Source organism: Lagenorhynchus albirostris, chromosome 2, assembly GCF_949774975.1.
Source record: "Lagenorhynchus albirostris chromosome 2, mLagAlb1.1, whole genome shotgun sequence".
Taxonomy (NCBI): Eukaryota; Metazoa; Chordata; class Mammalia; order Artiodactyla; family Delphinidae; genus Lagenorhynchus; species Lagenorhynchus albirostris.
The window spans coordinates 20,817,081-20,844,765 of record NC_083096.1 but is presented as its reverse complement, the minus strand read 5'-3'; the positions used below and the strand labels follow the sequence as shown (position 1 = coordinate 20,844,765).

Here is a 27,685-nt window from a genome sequence, read left to right as displayed (position 1 = left end):
AAGCCCGTGCACCACAATGAAGAGTAGCCCCCACTCGCCACAACTAGAGAAAGCCCATGTGCAGCAACGAAGACCCAACACAGCCATAAATAAGTACATAATTTAAAAAAAAAGAGTTATTAAAAAATAAAATAAGCTTCCCAAATTTATAATTAACACTTTGATTGGCTGTTCCTTCCAGGTTTAAAGAACACTCCCGACCCTCTACCCCTACCAGGATGCACGGGTGAGGGGGCGGTTTCCTTGCAGCAAAGCTAATGGCCGGCCAGGTGCAATCACTAGAAACACTGCACAGTGTGAAGATAAATGTTTCCACTTAGGGGACAAATGCATCTCTATTAGCAACCGATTATGACAGTCTCAGAATCAAAGCCTCTACCGTGGGTGGTTTTTATCTGGCCTCTGAGAAAACCTGCCAGTGAGATGCTTCCAGATTCCCTCCAGGAACGTCTGGGGCCGGCCTGGTGCAATCCACGTATCCTGATTGTACAGCACGGGCACTCAGCAAGTTCAGGCACCAGTAATACTAAGCGCTGTTATTTATTAAGTGCCTACTGCGTTTCAGGCTTTCTAATCCTCGCGACAACCCGAGGAGTTAGGAATTGTTGCCCTGACTACACGGACGGGGAAGCTAAACCCCCCAGAAGTTAAACAAGCTGCCTAACACCCTGCCCCCAACTCAGCAGTATAGAGCTGGGATTTGAACATGAATTGGGGGCCCTCCATGCCCGTGCCAGGCTTCACACGCTGTACCACCCCCCTCCCTTGTCACATGCAGGGTCCGGTCAGCCCAGGCCTTCCTTAGCACATCAGGGACCACCTGCCTCAGTTAAGGCAATGATTTGAACAGTCCTTTATCCTCCAAGTGAGGAAAAATGCTGCTGAAAACTGTCAGGTGGAAAAAATTGCACAACATGAGAGCTGTGAGTTGTTTTATGTGGGGCCAGATGAAGACTATAGCCTGGGAGACAGGCTCTCAGATGGCTCTGAGGAACTGCTCCGAAGAGGTGGGAGGAGGATGGCACACATGTGATTTTGGTGACGGGGGATATATACAGTCAAGCTCACATCTTGGCAGAAGGCTGCAGCTAGTCACAAGGAGACGTCTCCATGAATGGTTTTAGTGCTTTTCTAGATGTGAGAAGGTGCAAGAAATTGGGCTCATAAAATCTCCTGAAAATATCTAACTGTCTGAAGGCCTGTTCTGCCAGTTTTCCCCAGAGCACAGAGCGCCTCATTCCTGATCTCCACCCCGAACTCCTTTCACGGGGTGTTGAAGGTCAGCGACTCCAGTGGCTTAGTGACTTCATTCTTGTAGAACCAGGTGGAGAATGCCGATTTTTAGTTGCCGTAACAAACTTGCATGTATATATTTACAGGGCTTCTTCCGACCTCTCATGACGTTCTCTGGGCCTTGAAAATGCTCTGGCGATTTTCTCACCCTGTGGGGACTCCCGGGCATTTGTCTGGAGGGCAGCTAGGAGGAGGGTACTGCCGCTCTTGACCGTGGAAAGGACCTACTCTCCCAGCAAAGGTCCAGCCTCCCGTGAGCCGCTGCAGTGCTGGGGGGCAATCATGGGAGGTGCAGAGGAGGGGTGGACCCCCTGTGGCCACACGAGCCCAGAAGCCCTGGAGGCCTCCCGAGTGGAAGATATTCCTGTCAGGCTGGCTGCACAGCGGACATCGAACCTCCCCTTCACTCTGGAAGGCAGGGCCTCCTTCAGCCCAGGAAGGTGGCTCTGAGAGCCCAGTGGCCTCCCTCACTGGGCAGGGAGCCAGACACTTCCTTCCCTGTGCTCTGCACAGAGGGGCCTTTGGGGAAGGAGGGGCCCTTGCTGCAAACCCCTGCTGGCATCCCAGGACCAGCTCAATGCTGCTGGTACCTTTTCTCTCTCCCTCCTTCTCGTCGTTCCCTTCCCTTTCCTCTCCTGCTGTCTTGATCGCCTACTGGGGATGCTCATGGAACACCCTGGAGGGAGTGGATTTGGCAGGACCCCCAGTTTGTGGAACTAGAAATGCACTGGGTGACGGGACTCTGTGGCCATGGGCAACTCTGTGGAGGGCATGCATCTGCTGGGACGGGAGATGCCCTGGGCTGGCGGAAAGCCAGAGCTCCGGTCCCGACTCTACCAGTGTCTACCTGTGGGACCCGAGGCGCAGTCACCTGCCAGCCGCCATTCATGGAGAACGCTCTGGGCCCGTGGACCTCAGACCCGGTCCTGGCCCTTCCCCGGCACCACCACCCCCCGGTCCGCGGGCTCCTCGCCGGCTTTGTCCAGAGGGAGTGAGGGCAGGTGCCTCGCTGCCCCGGGGCATCTCCAGCAGTGCCTGAGTTTCCGCGGCCTCCATCTCCTACAGGATCACCTCCGTGGCTCCAACTTACACGGGGGCCCGGCCACTAGCACACCTCCGTCCCACCCGCCCAGGGGCAGTAGTGGCTTCCCTGCTGCTGCTCATCTCAGGGGCCTCATCATCCACGTAGGTTTTTCCATCACCTGCGGAAGCAATTGCCTCGTTACGACCCCTCTCTGTAGCTGCCCGGTTCCTGGTTATCCCTGACCGCCCACTTACATCACGTCAGCTCAGAACTGAGGCCTGGCCAGCCTTCCCCAGAATAACCCTCAGATGCTCCCATTTTACAGATGAGGCCACTGAAGCTCGGAGATGAGAAGCGACTTGTTCAGGGTCATCCGGCTGGTGAGGAGCTGAGCCAGAACTCAGCCCGAGCTCCTACCCACTCCTCCAGCTGCTCCTGGAGACCTTGACCTCTCTTAATTTTAATTTTTTTTTTTTTTTTTTTTTTGGTACGCGGGCCTCTCACTGCTGTGGCTTCTCCCGTTGCGGAGCACAGGCTCCGGACGCGCAGGCTCAGTGGCCATGGCTCACGGGCCCAGCCGCTCCGCAGCATGTGGGATCTTCCCGGACCGGGGCACGAACCCACGTCCCCTGCATCGGCAGACGGACTCCCAACCACTGCGCCACCAGGGAAGCCCAACCTTGACCTCTCTGAGTTTCTGTTTCCCTGACTCTGAAAAGAGCCAGCAAGATCTGCCTCGTGGCATTGTTTGCAGGATGAGAGAGTCTGTAAAGAGCCTCTTGGCCCCAAGCCATGGGACACCCCCACTGGGTGGGCCCATCTTGCCGACCAGCCCCAGTGCCCGGGTTGCTGCCGGATGAGAGCTCCCGGCACACATTCCAACGGCCCGTGTGGGGCGGGCAGCTCCCTGCAGATGTGGCTGCGTGGGGAGAGCTCTGAGGCCTGCCTGTGAGTCTCCACTGCCCAGGGCTTGGGTACCCCTGGGAAGAGGCTCAAAAGTTAACTCTCTCCCTTTTTTGGTCAAAGCTCGTAGCGGTCTCCATAGGTGTGGGTTTGAAGCTGGCCTCGGTAGTCTGGGCTTTGATTGTTTCTTGAGGAGTGTTTAAGGGCGGTTCTGAGGCCTCGTCCAGGAAAGAGGGCTCTTTGTGGGAATCAGTGAACAAGCACTAAACGCCACGAAAACCATCTTTCTGGACCCAAAGATAGAACCGTTCTTACCTGACAACCCAGAGTTTGGGTTCAAGAGAGGCAACTGAAAACAACTTTTTCTTCCCCTAAAATCATAGAATATGAGGGTTAGAAAAACCATAAAACACGATCAAGGGTAGAATAAACCTCCATTTTACAGAGGAGAAAATCAAGGCTTACGTCTGGTTAAGTGACCTCCGTAAGGTCACGTAGCATATTGGTGGCAAACCAGGCCCAGGCCCCGAGGCTCCTCCGTGCTGGCCAGGGGGCCTGTGACTGGGAGGCTGTGGCCTGGGCCTGCACGGAGCCAACATTGGCCAAACCCCAGGAGGGCATCTGAGGATCAGGTTAGGCACACCCAGGGATTTGGATGGTCCCAAATTTCTCCCATAGCCAGAGGAACAGGCTCAGGATAGCTGTTCCTTTCAGCGAAGATTTTGTCCATAAATATCTCAGTTGTATTTACTAGGCTGTCTGGCACATCATAGCATGCATTATTAATAGAGCAGCTTAACACTGTCTAGTCAGTAGGCATACTCTTTGCGGTGTAAAACAAACCTCTCTTTTACGATGTGCTTCATGATGCCACGTGACAGCGGCAATGCTCAGAATCTTACTGCAGGCTTCCGTCTGACCTCACGTGAAGGGACAGACGAAGGGACTGTCTCGGGGACAGCTAATCATCACTAGTCCGATGATTCACGTATCAGTGCATCTCTGAGGGAAGTGTTCTCCGAGCTCAATCTCTGTTTTGAGGGTCCAGACGGGATAAGCATGTGGTTCTGAAACTCTTATTCTCCCCCACTGCCCAAGTCTGTCCGCTACCTCCCATGGTGAGTCACGGAGATTTCATCTGCCACCCGCGGCCATGTGAGCGCTACAACCACGGAACCGTGGTGGAGTTCTACTGCGATCCCGGCTACAGCCTCACCAGTGATTACAAGTACATCACCTGCCAGTACGGGGAGTGGTTTCCTTCCTATCAAGTCTACTGCATCAAGTCAGGTGAGCACGTCGAGGGCGTCCCTGGACGGTCCAGGTTCCAACTACTCGCAGTGGCGGGTGGCTGTGTCCTGAGCCCTGTCCCTCCTCCCACACACCCTCCCCTGTCACACGCGGTGTTAGGGACTGGATATAGAAACTCATCTTTGTGGATACTTGCGGCTGATACTTCCAAACCCTGTTCAGAGGGTCAGGAGTATTAACCCGCCCATGCCCATGTTACAATGCTGACCCTCTGAACGGGTCCCTAGACCCCTAGCAACCATGGAAGGACCTGGCCTCTGTGCACTCTGTCTTCTCCCAGCCTTGCCCCCTTCCACTGACAAGGACACAGGCCCATGGGTGTGACCCAAGCGGAGCATGACTCAGCCTTTCTCTTCCACTCCAAGATGCATATCAGAACACAGATGATACGATGGTGGGTAAAGCCTGCTCTCACTTCTAAAAACGTAAGCCACGTGCAAGTGTCAGTGCTTCCTACTTAATAACACATTACTAGCAAACCGTCCTCACCCCTGGTCTCAGAGCACCCGGGTACTTACCACCCGTGCACATCCGCCCAGCATCTCCTGCCCACCCCAGTCCAGCCCGCTTGCCCCGGCTTTTTCCAGGTGTGGCCACGGCCACCTGCCCCAAGCAGGGGTGATGGCTGCCCTGGAGGCAGCAAAGGGGGGCGGGGAAAGCATTTGTTAACACAGCGCATCTGGGGGTAACGTGAACCAGTGCAGGTGGAGTGCGGAGAAGTAGAGAAGGCAAATCCCTCAGACGAGCACACAGGAACCCCAGCGCCCGTCATGGCCTGGGAGCGTCACAGCTGCTTTGTCCTCTCTCACGACAGAGCAAACGTGGCCCAGCACCCACGAGACCCTCCTGACCACGTGGAAGATCGTGGCGTTCACGGCGACCAGCGTGCTGCTACTGCTGTTGCTTGTCATCCTGGCCAGGATGTTCCAGACCAAGTTCAAGGCCCACTTTCCCCCCAGGTCAGTGCAGCCCATGGCCGCCTTGGGTCAGGCTCAGTGCAGCCACCTTAGGCAGCAAGGAGAAAGGATGGTCAGCCTTGATGAGTGCAGAGTTGAGCTTCTAAGGGGGAATAGGGGAGAAAGCAAAAACATTCGCCTGGGAGGTTTTGGGGTGTCTGGGGTCAGAACACCAAGCTGGAGACAGACTCATTTCCCTCTTTCTGCCCCGCCACCCGTAAGGCCCTATCTCCCTCCTTCCCGGGATAAACGTTCTCGAGGCAGGCATTGTAGGGGGTGCAGAGAAGGGGAGCACAGTCAGGGCTGCACACCCTGCACCTCCCACCCCCAGGGGTCCCCCCATTGCCCACTACGTGCCTGCAGCTCTAGAGTTACGTACCTTGGAGCTTCCAGGCCACAGGGAGGGTAAGAAATACACAGAAGTAATTAGGGACAAGGTCCAAAGTGCGTGACCCAACAGAGGTTCAAAACCGGTGTGCAAAACCGTGGCAAGTCTCAGGAAGGAGAAGAGGCTCTGGATGGGAAGCCAGGACAGGGCTGGTGAGCTGCTGCCTCCAAGTAGGGTCTGAGCTTTTGGAGTGGGACCTGTGGGAGGGCGGGGGCGGGGCGGGGGGCAGTCTCCATCCTCCTGGGCTGCACAGGGGAGCTTGGGTCAGTGTCTTCATCCTCCCTGTCGTCATCACCAGAGAGGAGCTTGTCAAAGTCCCTCAGAGGCGGTCTGGTCCTCTCAGTGCCCAGGGCAGCCTGTGGCCCTGCCCCTCCGACGCTGGCCCCTTGCCCAGAACCGAGCACACCAGCGCCTTCGGAACCAAGAGCCACCCAGCACTGCTGCTGGCAGGTCACTGTTCCTGGAAGGAGAAGTCATTTAGAAAGCACAGGGATGGGCTTCCCTGGTGGCGCAGTGGCTGGGAATCCTCCTGCCGATTCAGGGAACGCGGGTTCGAACCCCGGTCCGGGAGGATCCCGCATGCTGCGGAGTGACTAAACCCATGCGCCCTAGAGCCCGTGCTCAGCAACGGGAGGGGCCACCGCAATGAAGAGCCGGCGCGCCACAGCGGAGAGTAGCCCCGGCTCGCCGCAACTAGAGAAAGCCCGCACGCAGCAGCGGAGACCCGACGCAGCCAAAAATAAATAAATAAATAAATTTATTTTTAAAAAAAGAAAGAAAGCACAGGGATAAGTTTGTGAACGTGAAAAGGAAGTCAGGGCACCGAACATCATAGGATGCTAGCAGCCAGGGCTCCCAAGGGAATCAAGTACCTCCTTGGATTCCTGTGCCCATGTCAGAGTCTTCTCATTTGGGGACCTCATGCTTCAGAAAAGAGCATTTGTTTCTGACACAGGGACAAACTGGCCCCCGGGGTCGTGTGTACCACGCCTCTGGCAAAGAGCGTGTTGCTTAGTGGAGGAGGCGTCTCCCGGGGACTCACCGCTTCCCACTCCGCCCTCCAGGAAACTCACTCGTGCCTCTCACACTCCCAGCCAGGCGCGGGGGGGGGGGGGGGGGGGGGTGGGAAGCAGGCGGGGCTGCTGAAGAAAGCACCACGCACCTTTTCCCCTCAACCTCCCGCCCCCAGGACAGCCTCATCCCACGTAGCAATGCCCCCACCTGGCGGCAGGAGCCCCCCAACCTGCAAGCACCCCACTCTCCCAGCCGTGAAAGTGTGCTAGGTCGGGGGTGGGTGTGCGCCTGCGTCTACGCCAGGCCCAGAGTGTGCGGACACCATCCTGGGGCCACAGCCAAGCTCCAGCTGAGGTGACAGAATCTTCTTTCCTCTCCAACCTGCCATCCGCTCTCTCTGTCTTCCCCGTTATTATTTATGGGTCAAGGGACCATGTCCTATCATTGAGCAATTAGACTATCGAAAGAAGACCTAAGGGTTATAAGGAGAAAGCTGAACTACATATTGTGATTTATAGTACACTGGAGCACTTGAACGTGGCCTGTGGAGCTATTTTTCTACATGGGCTTGGGAACAAAGTTTCCAGGATAGAGACTAACTATTAAGATGTTTTAAAAATGGTCCCTAGGGAATTCCCTGGCGGCCCAGCGGTTAGGACCTGGAGCTCCCACTGCCAGGTTCGATCCCTGGTTGGGGAACTAAGATCCTGCAAGCCGCGTGTGTGTCAGCGTAAGGGAACCCCCGCTCTGGGCAGCACAGGCGGAGCTTAGGTTCAGGTGGCTGCTGGGTCGGGGGGGCGGCTGTGAGCCCACAGACCCGGAACAGGTAGTGAGATGGTGTTCAGAGTTCCTTTTTTTTTCTGTTGTTGTTGTTTTTCTGTCTTGACTAAAAGTGAGTGATTTTTATACCGTAGCAGAAAACAAACACGAAGCATGTGAAGCACAGGGGTAAATGAAAGGGGCGTCAGGGTCCACGGTGTCCCAAGCTTTTAATGGTACTGTTCCGTTTCCAACAGGCTTCCTCAGGGACACTGCAGGGGCACATTGGGGTGCTCGGTTGGAATGGGCCACAGAGTCCCCTGTTCTCAGGTTTATGACCATAAGGCCAAGGCCAGAGGTCCAACGGGGGGAAGAAGGAAGGATGAGGAGATACTGGAGCCCAGAGGCGGCAAGAGGCCAGGAGGGAAGCAGGAGGAGAAAACCTCTCCTGTCCAGAGTGTGGCCCTGGTGGATGCAGCGTCTGCCGGAGGGGACCGGGCAGGGAGGCTGGGTCTCCTGCACCACCTCCTCCCAGGGCTCCGCAGCCCCCAGGACCCCAGCTGCAGTGGGGGGCACTGTGGCCTCGTTCCCGGGGTGACCTGTCACCTGACAGATTAGCACCACTTTCCTCTCCACAGGGGGCCTCCCAGGAGTTCCAGCAGCGAGCCCGACTTCGTGGTGGTAGACGGCGTGCCCGTCATGCTCCCGTCCTATGACGAGGCTGTGAGTGGCGGCTTGAGTGCCTTAGCCCCAGGGTACCTGTCCTCCGTGGGCCAGGGCTGCCCCTTACCCGTGGACGACCAGAGCCCCCCAGCATACCCCGGCTCAGGGGACACGGACACGGGCCCGGGGGAGTCAGGAACCCGTGACAGCGTCTCAGGCTCTTCGGAGCTGCTCCAGAGTTTGTATTCACCTCCCACGTGCCAAGGGGGCACCCGCCCCGCTTCCGACAACCCTGACACAGCTCCCAGCACGGCGGGGGAGGTGGCATCCACCAGCCCAGGCATTGACATTGCAGATGGTAAGCATTTGCCCCGAGGCCCGGGCCACCCTTGCACAGCCCCACCCTGCTCCCAGCTCAGGGCCAAATCAGTGCTACAGTCTCACTCAGCTTAAATTGCATCTTGATCTCTCGGCATGTAGAGGCCGTGGGCAAGGCCGGTTATGGGAAGAAATGATCATCATCTCACAAGTGATGAGCCCATTAACTGAAATTTCTGGAGGCATAAAAGAGCACCAAGCCATCCAAAGTAGAAAGGCCACAGTGGGCGGAACTTGGTTTTCACAGCATCCGTATGGCAGGATGTTTTCTTCTTTCTCCCTTAATTAGGCAGGACTTCTGAAAGTGGTGCTTGGGATCCAGGTAACACACACGTGCTAAAAGGGAAGACCCAGATGCGGGCACGAGGGCCCGGCCCTGGAGAAGCTCTGGGTACATACAGGTTATGTGTATCGGGGTGAAGTAAAAGGTGTGTATGTGCCTACTGCAAGGAAAGGCAGATTGCAGCTCATGGCGAGATAGTAAAACTGCATCAGACTAATTAGGGCTGTGTTTCCCGGGGCAAGGGGACACCAGCACCACTTTACCAATGAGAGCACTCATTCCAGCTTATATTGACAGTAAGTAGCAGTAAGCACATGGAAACGGGGGTCTCCTGGTTCCTCATAGAGTTCCTTTTCTCCAGTACCACCCTGCCTCTCTGTACTTGAACTTGTAACCTTTCGGTTGGTATGACCATTAGGGTGCGTGGTTGAAGCCTAACCGTTTATTTTTTATGAGCTGAGTATGAGATTTTCCAGCAAATCATGTTGTACAGAGGAGTTGGTTTATTTGCTTGTTAACTGATACGTGGAACTTAGCATTTTCTTCTTCTCGCTGATGTGTAGGAACGGTAGACATTTTACTAAAACTCACGAGTCCAGATCTTTGCGGTGTTTTCCGGTGTATTAGTATAATAACCATCTCTTCTTTTACAGAGATCCCTCTAATGGAAGAAGATCCATAACTGGAAAAAGTCCCGATGATTCTGCTGCCCCTTTGGGGATGGGCACCTTGTACTTTGGAGTGAGGCCTCTGGAGGACAGAGCTTGGGGGGGGAATGGAGGAAGTTTTCTAATTTATCAACATGGGGACAGTGACACATCGTACATCTCGGACTCAACAGTGGCAGTGGCAGTGCTTTTAAATGAAACTTGAGGATTTGCCAAGACCGGTGAGGAACAAAAAGGATGGGGGGAGACCCTGTGTGGTCCTGGATGAAGGTGTTAAGTGCATCTTGTGCTGCGGAACATGGGACAGACGGTTCCAAGCGTATCCCACCAAATCCCACATCCCGCTGACTTACGAGTACTACCCGCCTCCTCTGAAAGCATGCCACATTATGTAAATCGCTTCTAAAATCTGCTCCCAACTGTCTCTGGACGCCAAATGAGGATGCATCAGACTCTGCAGGAAGTCTGTGTTGAGCTGCTGGAAGAGTAGCAGAGCGCCTCCTGCAGGCTCCCCAAGGAAGATTCTGGGGTGTCCTTTGGACAGTCTTCCTTGGGCTGGACAACTCTGCTCAAGGCAAGACTAAAGCGGGATGTGGCGGTTCCACTGAGAAAGGAAAAGAAAGACTCAGACAGACTCGGCTTTCTGGAAATTTCTTCAGAAAGTAGAGCTCCTGTCCTCCGTGCTGTCCTTTGGTGAAATATCATCAGTATTTGTATTCATGGTCTAACACACAGATCCATGGCATTGGCTAAATCTTGTGACTTTACACATGGTCAGAGTGTGTTCAAATAGCATCTCATGGTGGAGAAGTAACCAAGGTAATGTTTCGTTTCGGCGTTTTTTTTTGTTTGTTTTGTTTTGTTTTTTGCATACGCGGGCCTCTCACTGTTGTGGCCTCTCCCGTTGCGGAGCACAGGCTCCGGCCACGCAGGCTCAGCGGCCATGGTTCACGGGCCCAGCTGCTCCTCGACATGTGGGATCTTCCCGGACCAGGGCACGAACCCATGTCCCCTGCATCGGCAGGCGGACTCTCAACCACTGCGCCACCAGGGAAGCCCTGTTTCGGCATTTTTAAAAGATCCCACTTGACAATTTATCTGAGTCGTGAGCCCATCTCCAGTTAACTACTAGGGTTGTTGCCCCCGCTGCCAAACTCAAGACAGATTTAATTTTCCAAAACAGAAATTGTATCTGAAAACATATTCCTCCCCCTCCAAATAAAATGTGAGGTTGGATTTTTCCCCCCCTTTTATTTTGTCCTGCGAAGTCCGCAGCCTCCGAAGACAGACAGCCCTTCGCTCCTGCTTCCCAGGCCTCCGGCTGTCTCACCCACCTGTCCATCCATCACTCGCACCGCACCCTCCCGGGGCCCAGTGGGTGTCGTTCCTAAGAAAATGATTGATAAAAACATTTCCCAAGTCTTGAAGTGTCTCTTCGAATACATGTTGATCTGTGGAGCTGATTCCATCTCTCCTCTGGGGTTTAGACAAATACAATCAAAACTCTGATCCGTAAAATTGCTATGCTGATAGAGCAGTGAGGGCTGGAAGCTTGATCAAATCCTGTTTTTTCTCGACACAGACTGATTAAAAATTAAAAAGAAAATGACAGTTTGAAGCGTGGCTTCAATAGTGGAATGGGTTTGGGTGGGCAGGGAGGGGCAGTGGCAGTGATCCCAGGGGATGGAGACAGCGGAGGACCAGAACCAGAGGCTGAAGGAGGGAGGGAACAGGAAAGGGCATGCCCGGCCCGATGCCCTGGGCAGCGGGGCCACCAGCAGCAACAGCTGAGCGAGTGGGTAAAGGTGTTTGGTAATTGTAACATTGTTTAGTGCCGGAAGCTGGTTTTCAGGGATGCTTAAACTCCATCTGGCCAGCTGAAAGACAGACGGCATAGGTGGCTGGGTGGGACCGGGGTCCACAGTTCACTGTGGGCAGCCCACACCCTCCTGCCTCCTGCCCCCTGCCGCCAGCAGCCTTCTCGGGGTCCCTGTCGGGCAGGCCTCAGCTCTTCTCCACGCCACACCTGTCCTCCCCTCCTTGCCTCTAAATGGAGGGTGTGTCTCAGAGACCACCAGGTAAGTGCCTCATTTCCCACCAAAGAAGCCTGCAAGGCTGTCTCTGGGGGCTGGCCTCGCCTCCTTCCAGAAAATGCTCTCCCAAAGCAGAGAGCAGCAGCATGTGAGCCGAGCACAGGGATGCCTCTTCAGCCCCCCCACACCTGGGAGACAGGTAGCACAGGTGCAACATACATCCAGGTGTTAGTGTCAACGATGTTCTAAGCACAGAGGCTGGTAGGAAGGAAATGCCTGCTCGGTGACAGAGTCAGACAAGGTCCAACCAAATGACCTGGATCCTCCCCTCCGTCCCTTTAGTGTCTGGCCACGTCAGAGCCTCAGTCACAAATACTGTTTGCCATGATTTTTTTTCATTATCGTGAGCTTCTGTGGCAGGAAAACCTCCTCATGCTATCCCAAGCATGTCATGCTTCCGGCTCTTTTCGTGTAACAGTCCTGGAGGCCCTCTGGGTATAAAGAGAATCATTCTCACCCTGCCCCAGGAATTAGTAGGGATGAGAACACACCGGGCTCTATTGTGAATTGGATGGAGAGAGCCTTCCCCGCCTCAAGTGCTTTCTGCTTTGGGAGAGGGAGGCATCTCCAGGGCAACGGTCAGGAGCGTGCTGAGAACCGGGGTGTTCCAAGGCGTCAGCCTGAGGTATTTACACAAGTGCCTGTTAGCAAGAACTGCAGGGCAGCAGTTTTCCGGCTGACCGGCTCCCCGTCACACGCACGCCAGGCAGAAGTCACAGGATGTCTTCACACTTCACTTCCATGGAGCTTGTTTTAGTTGCAAGGTTGTGATTGGCTGGTGTGGGCTCTTTAGAGCCTTTTCCACTTAATTACAGCCATCCCAGCAGCTGGCACATGGACAGGACTGCCTCCTGCATTCCTGCAGGAGTGTTTTGCCCCCGGGCGCACAGCAGACCTGGACGGTTGGGAGTGACATGCAGAGAGGCTCACAGGCCACAGCCTGCGGGGCCTGGAGGCCTCGCCTGCTCCTTTGCTCCCTCCCTCCACACCTGGCTATGCTAGGCAGCCCTCCTCCCAGGACGTCTGGGTCCCAAGGCAACCCCTGCAGACTGGTGCGGCATCCCGGGAGAGCCCTGGCTTTGGAACGGGCCATCACCTGCTTCAAAATCTGCCTGTGCTGCTAACGGGCTGTGCCCTTGGACGAGTTCTTGCCCCCCGCCCCAGACCTCAATTTCTTCATGCAGACCCTAGAGATGGTTTACCTCTGCCTCCCCCGCTGGGCTGTAGTGAGGATGACAGCTAACGTAAGTCACAGCGCACAGTAAGCGTCTGACAAATGGCCGCCGCTCTCCACTTGTTCCCCACTGTGAAAGGGGGTGTCACATGGGTGATTTACTCAGGGCAGCTCTAGGCGCCGTTGACGTGCCTTGGTCCCCACCACCCTCCAAAGTGTTTGTAGACAAAGCTTGTTCGGACTGCCCCAAGCAGGCGGGCTGAGATGCTCCATCCTATTCCCCCAGACCCTCTTGCCAGGAGCACCTCCCTGGCTTCTACAAGCCAAGCTTTCCATTGCAGAGGGAAGTTGTCAATCCTTTGGGCATTTGCCTTCCCTCCCAGCATAGCCCTCTCTTGAGTGCTGAAGAAAGTTCTGCTCGGGGAGGGCAGGACAACCTCAGAAATTCCTCTAAGGACTCCGAAGGGCTCAGATCACCTCCACAGGCAGCCCTGTAGATTAACACTAACCCGCTCCCCTAATTTTATTGTCTATTTTGAATTTAAAGCATAAAAGTTAATGTGCATGCATTTCCAAGGTGATAAAGAGAGAAGTCCAAGGGAAAGATGCCTGCTCTAGCAGACAGAGCAGGGCTCCGGGGAGCAGCGGTTACCTGTCAGGGAGGGCGGGTGCTGAGCACGGTCGCACTGAAACCGTAAAGCTTAACACAGAGCGTGCAGCGTCCCTGGGGCCACGTTGAACTGCTGTGGCAGGCAGTGTACCGTCTCCACACTGGGCTGGAAAATCAGTCCCTGGGTACCTGCAGTGCACAGTGTTAAGTGGCCAGAGAAGGGCCCAGCTACCTGCATAGGAGCCCAACCTGCCCTGTTTAGTGCCTCATCCACATGTTCAGAGCCTGCGGGAGCTCTGGTCCCCGGTCCTCCGAGAGGCTGGGATAAAGAAACCCAAACACGAGCGGATGCTTTAAGAGCTTGGGGCAAGGGGGATGGGATGGAGCCTGGGGGAAGGAGGTTGATACTGTCTTCTTGGAGCCCATAAGAATATTTATAGACCCTGTTCAGTCAATAAATATTTATTAAGCACCTGCTACGGGCTAGGCCGGGTGTGCGCTCTCCAGTCCAGTGGAAATAAGGACTGGGAAACCGGCAGATACAAACCCAGAGCTCCGAAGCTAAGGACGCTGGACCCGGACCTGGGCTCTCAGGGGCTGCCCGCGGGCACAGCAGCCCAGCTGGGAGCAGGCTGAATGAGGTGCTCGGGGAAGGGAGGGGAGAGGGGCACAGGCCTGCGGGGAGGTAGAGGAGGGCTGGGGGGTGGGAAATGGGAGACTAGTTCTGTGCTTCGGGGCCTGGAGCGGGGGTGTGGGGAGGGACTGGAGACGTAACTCAGGACCAGACCCTGGAAGCCTGGTGCCACGTTAAGGAGGCGGGTGGTTCCCTTCGGGGAACAGGAAGTCAGAGAAGGTGTGAAGCAGGGAAGTGCTGGGGTGAGATGGGGGTAGATGAGCAGGTCTGAGAGTGTGCTGCAGGCCTGCTGCATTCTGTGAGGCATGCCGAGGAGTCCCGGGCATCTGAACCCAGCTGAGGGTGCCACCGGGTCTTGGGGGATGGGGGACCCTCCAGGCCTCCGGTTCCTCAGCGGTACAGTGAGAGGGTGGAACAGATGGTCTCGGAGCTCTTCCAGCTCTGACAGGGTGTGATGCTCTTTCCTGGATTTTTTTTTTTTTTTTGGCCGTGCCACGAGGCATGCAGGATCTTAGTTCCCCGACCAGGGATCGAACCCGTGCCTCCTGCCGTGGAAGCGCAGAGTCTTAACCACTGGACTGCCAGGGAAGTCCCCACCTGCTACAGTTGATGAGCCAATATTGATATGTTAATATGAACTAAACTCTATGGTTTACATCAGGGTTCACTCCTGGTGTCGTCCCTTCTCTGGATTTGGACAAATGTACAATGTCATGTGTCCGCCATGACAGTATCATATACAGTAGCTTCACTGCCCTGAGCATACCCCGTGCTCCACCTCTTCATCCTGCCTCCGCTTGGGCCCCTGGCGCCCACCGGTCTACATAGTTTTGCCTTTTCCAGAATGTCGCAGAGTTGGAATCCTACACTATGTAGCCTCAGCAGACTGGCTTCTTTCACTTAGAAATACGCAAGTAACTCTCCATGTCTTTTACATCTCTGTGCTTTTAAAAGGACAACAAGGAAGGCAACCAATTTCCACAACTAGAAACTTCCAGGACTTCCTAGGCTTCTTGGCTCGTGGGCTGGAGAAGAGTGTGAGAAGCCAGGGAGTCAGTCTATTACCAGGTCCCCTCCCCAGGCCACCCAAGGACTCAGGAAAGAACATTCTGCAGCTTCCCTCAAGACCACATTCTGGGGTGTGACAAACTTCTTCCTTATGTCATCCCCTCCGTTTGGCCTGTAACGGAGACTGGGCCACACATGCCCTGTAAGCTTTTGCTAACCCTCAGGCTCCAGGGCCCTAGGACTTCCATCTTTCCTCCACACTTTCTAACTCTTTCCACCCCTCAGTTCTCAAGTCCTTCCCACCCCCTCATCAACTTTAACAGAGAGCCCGTGACGCATCCCTGAGCTGCGTGCTGAGGGTCCCTAAATGGATACGATGCCAGCTACACTCAGGAAATGATAGACCAGGTGGAGGTGTGGCCTGGCAAGTACATGGAGGGGCCACCAGCCCTGCCTGGGAGGCAGCGAAGGTTTCCCAGAGCCAGGGATGGGAGCTCAGACGGTCACTGTTTTGTGCTCACAGTAGCTGCTCTTTCCCCTCTGTAGATGCCGACCTCAGTCTAAAGGGACACAGTCTCAGGGGTTTGCTAGCCACGACCTTTCTCTGTTTCAATTTCCCCAAGTGTAAAACATGGAAAATAATAGGACCTAATTCACAGGCGGGTTGGGAGGAACTAACAAGTTCATCTGTGTACAGTGATCCGAGCCATGCCTGGCCTGGAACACCCACTCAAAGGTGGTCTCACCCAGACAGTGCCCCAGACATGGAGTTGAATCTGCCTGCTCGGTGGTGTTGGCTTTCTCCACAGGCAGGTCACGGTGACATTTTCCTCTTTGATTCTTGAACCGTCTCCACTTTCCTCCTGAGACTCCCTCCATGCTCATCGTGGCTAAAGGGGGCCCCTTAGGGCTCAAGTCTTCAACCCACCAGAAAGCAGCCCGCCCTGGCATCATCCAGCTCACTTTCCAAAAGTGTCCTCACCAGTGTCAGGGGAAATGGAGCAGACACTCGATGCACAGCCGTCTACAAGTTCCCCTCCACCACGCCCCAGACCAGCAGAAGGGCAAAGCCAGAAGGAGGAATGAAGTCCATCTGGTATAACTTGCTTTTTGTTAACTTAGGATATCACAGTGATCTTTATGCACCACCACTTCCAAGGGCTGACAAGCCATCTATTTTGTAACTGACCCAAATGCTTGTCTACTATCACCAGTGAATTCACAAGTCCGTCGGTCCCAGACCCACCTTCTCTAGTTTGGCCAAACACTGTCCCAGATGGGCCTTTCCAGCCTCAGGGGCTCTCCAGCCTCCGCAGTCCCACACGGGCCCCTAACGTTGGTTCTGCAGTATCAGCTCTGGGTTTTCTGGGGGCCTGGAGTGGGCGCTGGGCAGTGCTATCTGCTGCTTAAACTCCTGGGCATTGAAACCCAACAGACCTGGGTTTACATTTCAGCTCTATCACTTACAGAAGCAAAGTCAGGCAAGACTTTGACACCCAAGCCTCGCATCTGTCACCTGTAAAGTGAGGCCACTAATAGCACCTACCTTGTAGTTTGTTGAAAGGATTAAATACCATGATGACATAGATTGCTTAGAACAACGCCTGGCACAAAGTAAACACTCAAAAACGGTAGCTGCTCTCAATACTCTCTTCTTTCTGCTGCTGCCCTGGGAAGCCATCAAAACCACCAGTCCTGCACCATCCGTCGGGCAGCAGTGTGTCCCTGCCGTTCCTGTCCTTAACCCGACCCCTACCCCAAACGTCCAGGCTTCAGACCAGGCCACACTCCTCCGGCACCCTGCTCTTCCCACCCAGGGATCACCGAGGCTGGGCTCCCCGGGGGTCCCTTGTCATAATTACTACTGTGAGCGCTGCCAGCACTGGAAGGACTTCACTGTGGAATTTCAGGCCATGAGACCAGTCTCTCTTGACCCTGAACTTACTGAAATCTGGTGTCCTAACAAAAACAGGGTAAAGAAAAGCCACTTTGATTGCGTGCTCAGGCACTGAGGTGTAATTGCACTTAACCCTCAAATAACCCTCAGGTGTCACACTGTGTCTCTAGCATGGTGGTGATTCCCCCCCCCCCCCGGGGACATTTGTCTGGAGATGTAGGGCTTGTTCTAGCCCTTTAATGAATATGTAACTTCGCTGAGAAGGATCTACTCAGGCCCATCTGTTTCCTTGTGGGAAAACCAGCTGTGGAAGTTCCTTTGGAGGGTCTTGAACATTAGCTACCCTCACTTTTCTCTGAAACAGTTTCTATACGGCAGCATTTCCCTAAGTTGAGGATGCTAACAGATGTTAGGTGGAAGAGGTGTTCTAAGGTCAAATTTGGGGAAAGTTCTCTTAAGCAAATCGTTAGGTATCCTTACTGAAGGGCATCACAGAGTTTTTATTATGGAAATGGTAAAATGGTCTCACAGGACCCTGGTGTCACAGAGCGTCCCCAAGACCCCTCTGGGAAATGCTAACCCGGGGTCAGTGGGATTCAGAGGACAACTGAGCCCACACCTCACAGCCCCGAACTCATAGAGGCCTTGCTGGTCCCAACACATTCTCATCCGGGCGTCTAGGAGGCCATGGTGGACCCAGATGCGGTGAGTGCCCTGGCCCAGCTGAGCTCACGTGCCATCCCAGCAGGGTCCCAGGACTGCCATCCAGCTCCACCTCTAATGGCCGACACCCACCTATTTCTGGGGCACCTCACCCAAACTACACACACTTTGGTCCCAGGAAGAATAAGACACTGCTTAGCCTCCTAAGCCTGCCGTGAACCAGGCCTTATGGCCACCCTGCCCCAACCCAGGACTGGACCAGCAGAGGCCAAGGTTGCTGGGGGTTGAGGTGGGCAAGGATGTGGCCAAGCTGAAGCAGCTGCTGGGGGGACACCTGGGGGTGAGGACGTAGGCCAGGGCTCTCGACGGGCCTGCCACCCCCAGGAGCTGGCTCACCGGGGCAGCCCACGTGGAGGACAGGGAAGCAGGGAAGCCAGAAGAAATGCATTTTTAAACTACCGACAATAAAAACAAATTGACATCGACCATGATTACAGGAAAGACAGAATTCTCTCTTTATTGTCTCTATAGAGAATGACAATACCAGTTATTGTCCTACGAGGAGGAGATCAAAGAACACACAGCTAAAACGTGTAGGGTAAAAGTACCATAGATGAGTGACAGCGACAATCAATAATGACGAGTTATAAAATATTTTGTTATCTTTGCCTCGATTTTTGTGATGTCTGTGTTGTAAGCTTTTTGAAATGTGTCATTTGCTGTGATTTCTCATTCTAAATAAATATTCATTTTTGTATTAACATCATATTTGTAGTTTTGCTTTCTTTTTCTTAAAGAGGGCCGAAAGATTCTGGGCTCCCCCTGCTCAAGCCTCGCTGAGGGGTAGCAAGGGGTCAGGGTGACCCCTGGGATCCCTTCTAGCTCTGTCATTTTGTCCATCTCCATAAGACCCAGGACTGCAAGCCTCTGATAATTAATAAGGACGAATCATCGTAGAGCTGTCGGGTTTTCACAGTACTTTCATGTCAACTATCTCATTAAATTCTCCCAGCAACTCTGGGGTATGTAGGTAAATCATTCCATAGGCCTAAATAATAATTTTTTAAAAAATGCCTAATAAAACCAATGCTCCTTTAAACTGAGCACTTTCCCATGTCCTAAACTGTCCCTCTGGCCTTTGCTGTGCCCGTGCCACCCTCCTCAACATGGCCAGCCCTTGGAACACTCCAGTCTGAAGGAGAAACACCCGGTAAATGCAATCAGACACTGCGTGCTATGAGGGGGGACGAAAAGTGAGCTCAAGGAGTCTGGAACTGGGACCCTGAACCTGATGCAAACTGCAGAGGCATCGTGACCACGTTGAGGAGGGTGGTGTCATCCCTGGGGCAGCGGGGAGCCATGGGAGGGTTTTAACAAGCAGCTCTGAGGTCTGGGGAGGCCTGTCCAGCCGCAGGGTGGCAGGAAATACTGGAGAACTGACAGGCTGTTCGGACGCATGCACAGACTTGCTGGGGAAGGACGAGGGAGGGACCAAGCGTATTTCCTGGTGTCTGGCTTAAGCAAGTGGGTGGTGAGGTCGGTCACGGTGATGGGGAGACACAGGTCTGAGGTGGAAGATGAGGGGACTCCGCCATGTCTCGGGAGCTGCAGGCCTTGGAGGTGGAGAGTCAGGATGGGCAATGGGTCAGCAGTGCAGCAGCAAGGTGGGCCTGGAGGTGGACATTTGGAGTCATGGGCATGGGACTTCCAGCCAGGAGAAGGGCAAGATGACCTGGAGAGTTCACAAGGAGGGAGATGAGCAGGCGGCCAGGCTGCCCCTGAGGAGCGGAATCCAACCAAGGGACTGGGAAGGGGCGCTGGAGAGCAGGGAGGGGTCCGGGGGCTGGCGGTAGGGGCAGCAAAGTGCAGAAGCCACAAAGGAAGGACTGAAGACTCTCACTGTATCTGATACTGTGGTTCCTTTCTGTGTATTTCTGTAATTACGACGTAAATTGTGCCTGCCAGCGCTGGCCTCATAAAGGGCTTCCCTGGTATCGTGACCAGCCTCTCACAACTCTACTATTCGCGTGGGAATAAGGGTCCCCCATGGCCCGCTGTGCTGGCTTCTCTAGATGCCCTCCAGCCCTGTGAGGGCACTGGGCCCCTCGGCCCCTGCTTCACCAGGAAAGTCCTCAGCCCAACATCACGCCATGTCCTTTGGGAGGCAGCCGGAACCTCACATTCTGGAAGCCTTCCCAGACCAGCCCCGTCTACCCACTGGCTGACCACTTCCTCTTAGGCACCCCCTACCTTGACACCTTGCAGCCTCCCACCTGCGTCTTCAGGTCAACACCGGCCCTGGGGGCTCAGCACAGCACAGGGACTTTTCTCAGATGTTCTCAGATCCTAAAAAAAATATATACATATATACAAATGAACTTATTTGCAATACACAAATGAACTCAGACTTGGAAAATAAACTTATGGTTAACAGCGGGGAAGGGTGAGGGTGAGGGATAGTTAGGGAGTTTGGGACTGACATGTACACACTGCTGTAATAGGTAACCAACAAGGACCTAATGTACAGCACAGGGAACTCTGCTCAATATTCTGTAATAACCTAAATGGGAAAAGAATTGGAAAAGGAATAGATACATGTATGTGTATAACTGAATCACTTTGCTGTACGCCTGAAACTAACACAACATTGTTAATCAACTACATTCCAATATAAAATTAAAAATTAAAAAAAATTTTTTTTTAAAGATTTACAAAACTTCAAAAAAATGCTCTCAGATCCAAACGAAATCACCTACTGGGGTACCCCTACCTACTGGGGAACACCAGTAGGTGATTTGACATGGTATATGGACAACCTTGTAGATATTTAGGCTTCTAGTTTTTTAAACTTCTATTTGTGGAAAGTGAAAGTAGTTTTTCATTAAACCATAGGAATGCAATTGTCCTTTTTAAATCAGTGTATTTAATTTCAAATGAATCAATTTAAAGAAAAATGTCAGGCCTTCCCTGGTGGCACAGTGGTTGAGAACCTGCCTGCCGATGCAGGGGACACAGGTGCGAGCCCTGGTCTGGGAGGATCCCACGTGCCGCGGAGCAACTAGGCCCGTGAGCCACAACTACTGAGCCTGCGCATCTGGAGCCTGTGCTCCGCAACAAGAGAGGCCGCGATAGTGATAGGCCCGCGCACTGCGATGAAGAGGGGCCCCCGCTTGCCACAACTGGAGAAAGCCCTCGCACAGAAACGAAGGCCCAACACAGCCATAAATAAATAAATAAAATTTAAAAAAAAGAAAAATGTCAGCAAACAAAGCATGTTCAAAGAAGGTGAGCGTGATGAATGAGTGAAGTTTGGGAATTATTGGAGCAGAGAGGTGAACACCGGGGTCCTTCCAGGCACCAGCACTCCACTCCCTGCAATTCCCATGCAAGGACCATTTGCTGCCCACAGAAGGGAGCCCCTTAGCCCTTGGTGCACGGCAGCAAAGCCCACCTTCCAAGACTGTGTGTGTATGTGTGTGTACACTCCTGCATACACACAGGGGGGAGGAAGGTAGGCTGCAGGGTGGTCCCGGCACAGTTGAGCTCACCTAGTGCCCGCGTCAGCCCTCAGTCTTAGCCCAAAGACCAAGAGGACGCTGGGTCACAGGGACACTGGTTCCTGGGGACTCTGCCCCAGGCAGGCTTGCTCAGAGGATCAGATGTGGGCTAATTCGGAACCCCTCGGAATTCCACCTGCTTTCACGTTGCAGAGGCTGAGGTCTGGTCTGGCTCTGGCCCCTGGATGAAGAAGCAATTCAACGGCCTCTGCAGTTGGCTGGGCAGGGAGCTGGCTGGGCAGGGAGCCAGCAGGTTGGACAGGCGCTCAGGGGTGATGCTGAGAGCCCGGCTGCCCAGCCAGCTGGGCGCCAGCCGCTAGCTTGCTTCCTCTAACGGCGGGGTAGTGGGGAGTGAAGCTCCCCGCCAGTTTCACAGCCAGCTTACCGTCCCTGCCCCAGACCCTCCAGGCCTTCCCGCCACCCTCGGAATGCAGCCCGATCTCTTTCGCACAAGCAACAGGGCCTCTGCAGCCAGCCCAGCTCTCGCCCCTCTTCCCTCCCACTCCATGTTGCACCCAAACTCCACTTGGCTTGGGTCCTGCCCTCTGGCCCCCAGAGCATCGTGCATGCCATCTCCCTGCCTGCAACGCTCTTGCCCCTCCCCCTTTGCCTGGCTAATCTCAATTTAGGCATCACCAAACGTCTTTCCTGTCCTCCGTGCCCACAGCCCTCCTCCCCAGTCAGAGGCTTCACCCAGCTTTGCGTTACCTCCTGTCCCACGTCCTCCTCTCCCTCTGCCCTGGAAGTTGCTGGAGGGAAGGGCAGGCCTGTCTCCATCATATCTATTGCCCTGGGGCTCAGCTCTGTGTCTGTCACCTGGTAGACAGTGCCTGCTCTTTGAGTGAATGAATGAATGAGTGAATGAATGAATGAATGAATGAGTGCTTCGGAGGGTTCACACAAATAGCTGACATTCGTGTAAATTGCCATAGAGAGCGTTTGGGGATTGACTCAGATTTCATATCAACAAACCAAACATTTCCAAGATAAGCCTGTCCTTCCCAGAAGCGGGGGTCTCCCCACTCTCCTGAGGGGAAGCCTGCACTCAGGGACCCAAGGACCCCAGAGCCCACGTGACTTAGACTTAAGCATCTGAGCCCCTCCGTCCCGCCCCTGACAGACACTGGGGGTCGGGCCTGGGAGCACGCCACCAGGGGGTACAAGAGAGACGCTTGAATTGAGGCCTGAAACCCCAGCACCAAGCCCGGTCCTGGAAAGGCGGGCGTGGGGCAGGAGCTGCATCTTCTGCTCAGGCAGGTCGCTCCTGCCTGCTTTCTCACAAATTAGGAAGAAGGACTCGGGAAGATTCGAACATTCCTCCCCTTGCAGGGCCACCCAGACCCACAGGTAGAAAAGTCGACCATGTGATCTCTCGTCCCAGAACATTTCTCGGATGCTGTGTCATCTGCAACACTAGAGAATCATTTAGATTCACAACCAGGGGTCAATAGCAGGAGGGAGTAATTAACACAGACTTCTAAAAAATTTAAAAGTTTTTTTTTAAAATAAATTTATTTATTTATGGCTGCGTTGGGTCTTCGTTGTTGTGCGTGGGCTTCCCATTGCGGTGGCTTCTGTTGTTGCGGAGCACGGGCTCTAGGCGCGCAGGCTTCAGTAGTCGTGGTGCACGGGCTTAGTTGCTCCGCGGCATGTGGGATCTTCCCGGACCAGGGCTCGAACCCGTGTTTCCTGCATTGGCAGGTGGATTCTTAACCACTGCGCCACCAGGGAAGCCCTAAAACAGTTTTTAGAAGGATTTTTTTCTCTTTACTTGTGATAAAACATACACAACATTAAAGTTACCATCTTAATGATTTGAGGGTGTACAATTCAGCGGCATTAAGTACATTCACATGGCTGTGCAGCCGTCACCACCATCATCCATCTCCAAAACGATTTTCGTCTTGCAAAGCTGAAAACTCTGTACCCCTTAAAGAATAACTCCCTCATTCCCATGTCACCCCAGCTCCTGGCAACCTGTCTCTGTGAACTGACTATTCCAGGTACCTCAAATAAGTGGAATCATAGAACATTTGTCCTTTTGTGTCTGGCTTATTTCACTTAGCATAACGTCCTCCCGGGTCATCAGAGAACATGCCAGAATTCTCTTTTAAGGCCACAGAACATCCCATGGTATGTTTATACCACAATTTTTTTATCCATTCACCCAGCACTCACATTTGGGTTGCTTCCACCTTTTGGCTATTGTGAATAATACTGCTGTGAACATGAGTGTACAAATATCTCTTCAAGACCCACGTTCAATTCTTTGGGTATCTGCCAGATGTGGAACTGCTGGATCATATGTTAATTCCTGTTTTAATTTTTTTGAGGAACCGTCATACTGTTGTCCACAGGGGCTGCACCACTTTAAACACAGACTCTTTTAATCAGACGCTTCCTGACACCTGGATGCTGCACGCCAGCCTCAGAACGCCCCTGGGACTGAAGAAGGTGGAAGAGAAGATGGCACGAAGCCCCCTCGAACCTCACTTCCAGGATGCACTGGCCAGGCCACGTCCTCTGCCCCATGCCAGTTGTGTCCAGTGCGCTCTGGCCGCAGAGCAACAGGCTCCCGGACGCCACCTCTAACGTATGGACCCACCACTGGCTTCACCTGCCTTCCCTGCCAGTCTGTGAGCAACGTAAGCTTTCTCAGCCCAGCTTCTCCCTGAAAAGCAGAGCCTGAAACAAGGGCTTGTTTGCAGGTGGTTAATTTGGGGGAAATGATGCCTTGGCATCACCTCCTTGAATCACCTACCTGCAAACAAACAGGAGTGGGGACTTGGGAAGAGTGAAGCAGAGAAGGAAGGAAAGGTGATGCAGGCTACGTTCTTGAGATGTCACTGCTCGGGGCACCTGGAACTCGGTCCCACTGGGACCCTCTGAGACGCCCAAGAGAACGTGCCTGGGAATCCCAGTGACGGAACTGGCTCCTGTGCCCGGCTGGTCTAGAGCTGCTCCAGGGGTTGTTCACACCCTCACTTATTCAGGTTGCCCACTGTGAGTGCCAGGCAGGTTCCTGCGAGAGATGCTGACAGGTACACCTGTGTGAAGCTGATGACCTCACCAGTGGCTGGAGGAAAATGTGTGTCCAGAGGATGCGAGGTGTGGACAAGAGGAGTCTGATGCCATGCGTCGCTCATCCTTTAGCACGGGGTTCTGGCCTAGAGACAATGCCAGATAGATTCCTTTCACATTAGTAACAGAAACCGTTGACGTGGTACTTACCATATGCCTAGAACGGCCCCAGGGCTTCACATATATTAGCTCATTTAATCCCCACAGCAACCCAGTGAAGGCCTCCTGTTACTGCCCTATTTTACAGATGGGAAAGTAGAGGCAGAGGCAGGTTCAGTCAAGGTCACCCAGCTGGTAAAGGGCAAAGCAGGATTCACGGCCTCTCTGCAGACTGCCTGACTCTGATGCAGAAGCACACACACCGGGGTATACTTTATTTCCTAAGCTACCCAGGCCAGGGAAAGCCAAAGAGGATATCACAGTATAATAATAATTAAAAAAAAAAACTCGTTGGGCTCTGGCATCAGACAGACGTGGCTGAGTTCAGATCTTGGTTCCTCCCCTCACAGCTGTGTGACCTTCAGCAAGTCACATGAACAGCCTGAGCATCACTCCTCATCCGTAAAATGCAGGTGTGAATCCATGATTATCCTGAGTGGCCAAATACTGGAAACAAGCCAGGGGCCTCTGGAGCGGAGTGTGGTACAGCCACATAGCAACTACTTCTCTGTAATAAAAAGGAATGAACTACTGACACACACATCATTCACTCAACATGGATGAGCCTTGAAAACTGGCTCAGTGGAAGGAGTCTTAAATGAAAGAGTGTGTTCTGTATGATTCCATTTATATGAAATTCTAGAATAGGCAGAACTAACCTATGGTGGAAAAATCAGAACAGTGGTTACCCCTGGGGGTTGGGGGGCAGGGGCTGACTGAGAGGACATGAGGGAAATTGCTGGGATGATGGTAATGTTCTGTATCTTGATAGGGGTTTGGATTACACACTGGGTTTCAACTCAAGAAATCTGCCTTGAGCATTTCATTGTAAGTACATTTTACCTTAAAAGAAAAATCTGTTAAAAAATTATTGAACTCTAATTAGTGATTACATGCCCAATTTAGGGGGAAGTGTACTGACGTTTACAATTTATTCTTAAATGCATCTAAAAATAAAGCAGATTCATGGGTGGCTAGAAGGGTGAATAGATGGACAGATTATGTGACAAAGCAAATATAACGAAATGTCAGTGGTAGCATCTAGGTGGTAGGCGTATGCAATCTAGGGGTGCTCGCTGTAAAATTCTTTCAGCTTCCTGTTTGCCTAAAATTTTTTTTTATAATAAAGAGTTAGAAAAAAAATACAGTACTTTTCTCACAAGGTTGCAGCAGATGACCTGAGGTAAAGAAGTAAAGTGTAGAACCAGATGCCTGGTTTACATCATCATCCGCTCTGATGGGTTGAATTGAGTTTCCTTGAAATTCCTATGTTGGATCCTAACTTCTAACCACTTCAGAATGTGAGGGAGGGAGGGACCCCAGAGATGGGGGAGGAGCTGATCCAGGCTGGAACTCTCTGTCACTACCCCTCCCATGCACCTTCATTAGCCTTTGAGCGGTGAGGCTGGCAGATGGCTTGTACGTTTCCCGCCTGCCTGTTAATTGCAAATGTTCTGTGCCACCTTGTCTCTAAGAAGCAGGCTGCTGTGTCCTCCAGGCCCTGCAACATCAGGGCATAGTCAACCCTGCAGCCTAGCGTTTCAGTCCCCAGAGACTGTGGAGCTGGGGAGGCACACTTGGCACTTCCCAGGTAGAGTCTAAACAAGCGGTTTTCCAACGTGAGTGCGCACTGCAGTCACATGGCAGCCTGTTCAAATGCAGAATGCTGGGCCCCAACCCCGGAATTTCTGATTCTGAGGTCTGAGTGAGGCCCAGGAATCTGCTTTTCTAACAAGTTCCCAGGTGTGGCTGGTACTATGCGTCCAGGCATCTAAATGGTCAATGCTTCCTTTGGATTTGGAGGTGATTTCCCCAACTTCCTCTCCCCACTGTCTTTCAGCCCGCTGGGCTGCCATAACAAAATGCCATAGACTGGGTGGCTTAAACAACAGACAGTTTTATACTCACGGTTCTGGAGGCTGGATGTCCGAGATCAGGGTACCAGAATAGTCGGGTTCTGGTGAGGGCCCTCTTTCTGGCTTGCAGGTGGCCACCTCTGGCTTGCTGTGTCCTCACATCGTAGAGAAAGAAAGAGAGCTCAGGTATCTCTTTTTAACACATTTTTTTTTTTTGCGGTACGTGGGCCTCTCACTGTTGTGGCCTCTCCCGTTGCGGAGCACAGGCTCTGGACGCGCAGGCCCAGCGGCCATGGCTCACGGGCCCAGCTGCTCCACGGCATGTGGGATCTTCCCGGACTGGGGCATGAACCCGTGTCCCCTGCATCGGCAGGCAGACTCTCAACCACTGCGCCGTGAGGGAAGCCCCCAGGTATCTCTTTTTATAAGGACCCTGTAAAGGACCCCATCAGGAAAGCCCCACTTTCATGGCTTCTTTTAACCCTAATCACCTTCCAAAGGACCCACCTCCAAATAGCATCACATTAGGGATTAGGGCTTCGACAGATGAATTTTAGGGGCACACAAACATTCAGTTCATTGCACTCTCCAATCTCTGGCATCTTGGCCTCTCCAGCCCCCATAACTCAAAGTGGATTCATGTCTGCCAGGGGACCGGACACAGCCAGGATATTACAAACCACCAAGTGCTGGTGGAGACTGGGAAGCAGGCAATGATGAAGCACAGAGAAAATGGGTTTTTCTCTTCCTGTCTGAGTTAACTTGATCTCACTGGGTAAACGTTTGGTCCAGTCCAAGCTCAAACTCTCTCTCCAGGTTTTTCTTCCTTCTCTCAGAGCAACCATCCCAATTTGCCCAGGACTGAGGGGTTTCGAAACTGGGAGAGTCCCAGGCAAACTGGGACAAGTTGGTCACCCTAAAACTTTAGGTGGCCCCATTCCCTCATTTGTTTAATCTGTTCTCTGACAGCTAGTGAGGTTGCGCTCTTTTCACATTTACAGGATTCTTGGGTTCCCTCTTCTGCAAACTGGCGGCTCATATTCCCTCACCATCTTCTTACTGTGTTTTTTATTTAACTTTTAAAAATATAATTAATTTATAGGCACCCAACACAAGAGATATTAACCCTTCATCTATCTATTTATCAATCTATATCTCATCTGTCAAGCCAACGGAAATATATTTCCTAATCCTTTGTTCGCTCTTTGATTTTGTTTCTGGATTTCTCTTGTCATATAAAATGTTCAATTTGTAAATAGTCAATATGTCTCTACCCTTTCTTTGATGGATTCTGAGATTCCTGCCTTCTTTAA

General features: G+C 53.1%; 1 protein-coding gene across 2 annotated transcripts in view; it reads left to right on the top strand.

Moving 5' to 3' along the window:
- Positions 1-9,798, top strand: part of SUSD4 (sushi domain containing 4) — a 123,859-nt gene extending 114,061 nt beyond the window's left edge. For both annotated transcript variants that reach the window (XM_060142051.1, XM_060142050.1), the window contains 4 exons: positions 4,319-4,510; positions 5,346-5,490; positions 8,287-8,669; positions 9,626-9,798. In XM_060142051.1, coding sequence (XP_059998034.1) covers positions 4,319-4,510; positions 5,346-5,490; positions 8,287-8,669; positions 9,626-9,654 — 749 coding nt within the window. In that variant the 3' untranslated portion in view covers positions 9,655-9,798. The remainder of the gene's footprint in view (positions 1-4,318; positions 4,511-5,345; positions 5,491-8,286; positions 8,670-9,625) is intronic.
- Positions 9,799-27,685: the final 17,887 nt, after the last annotated feature.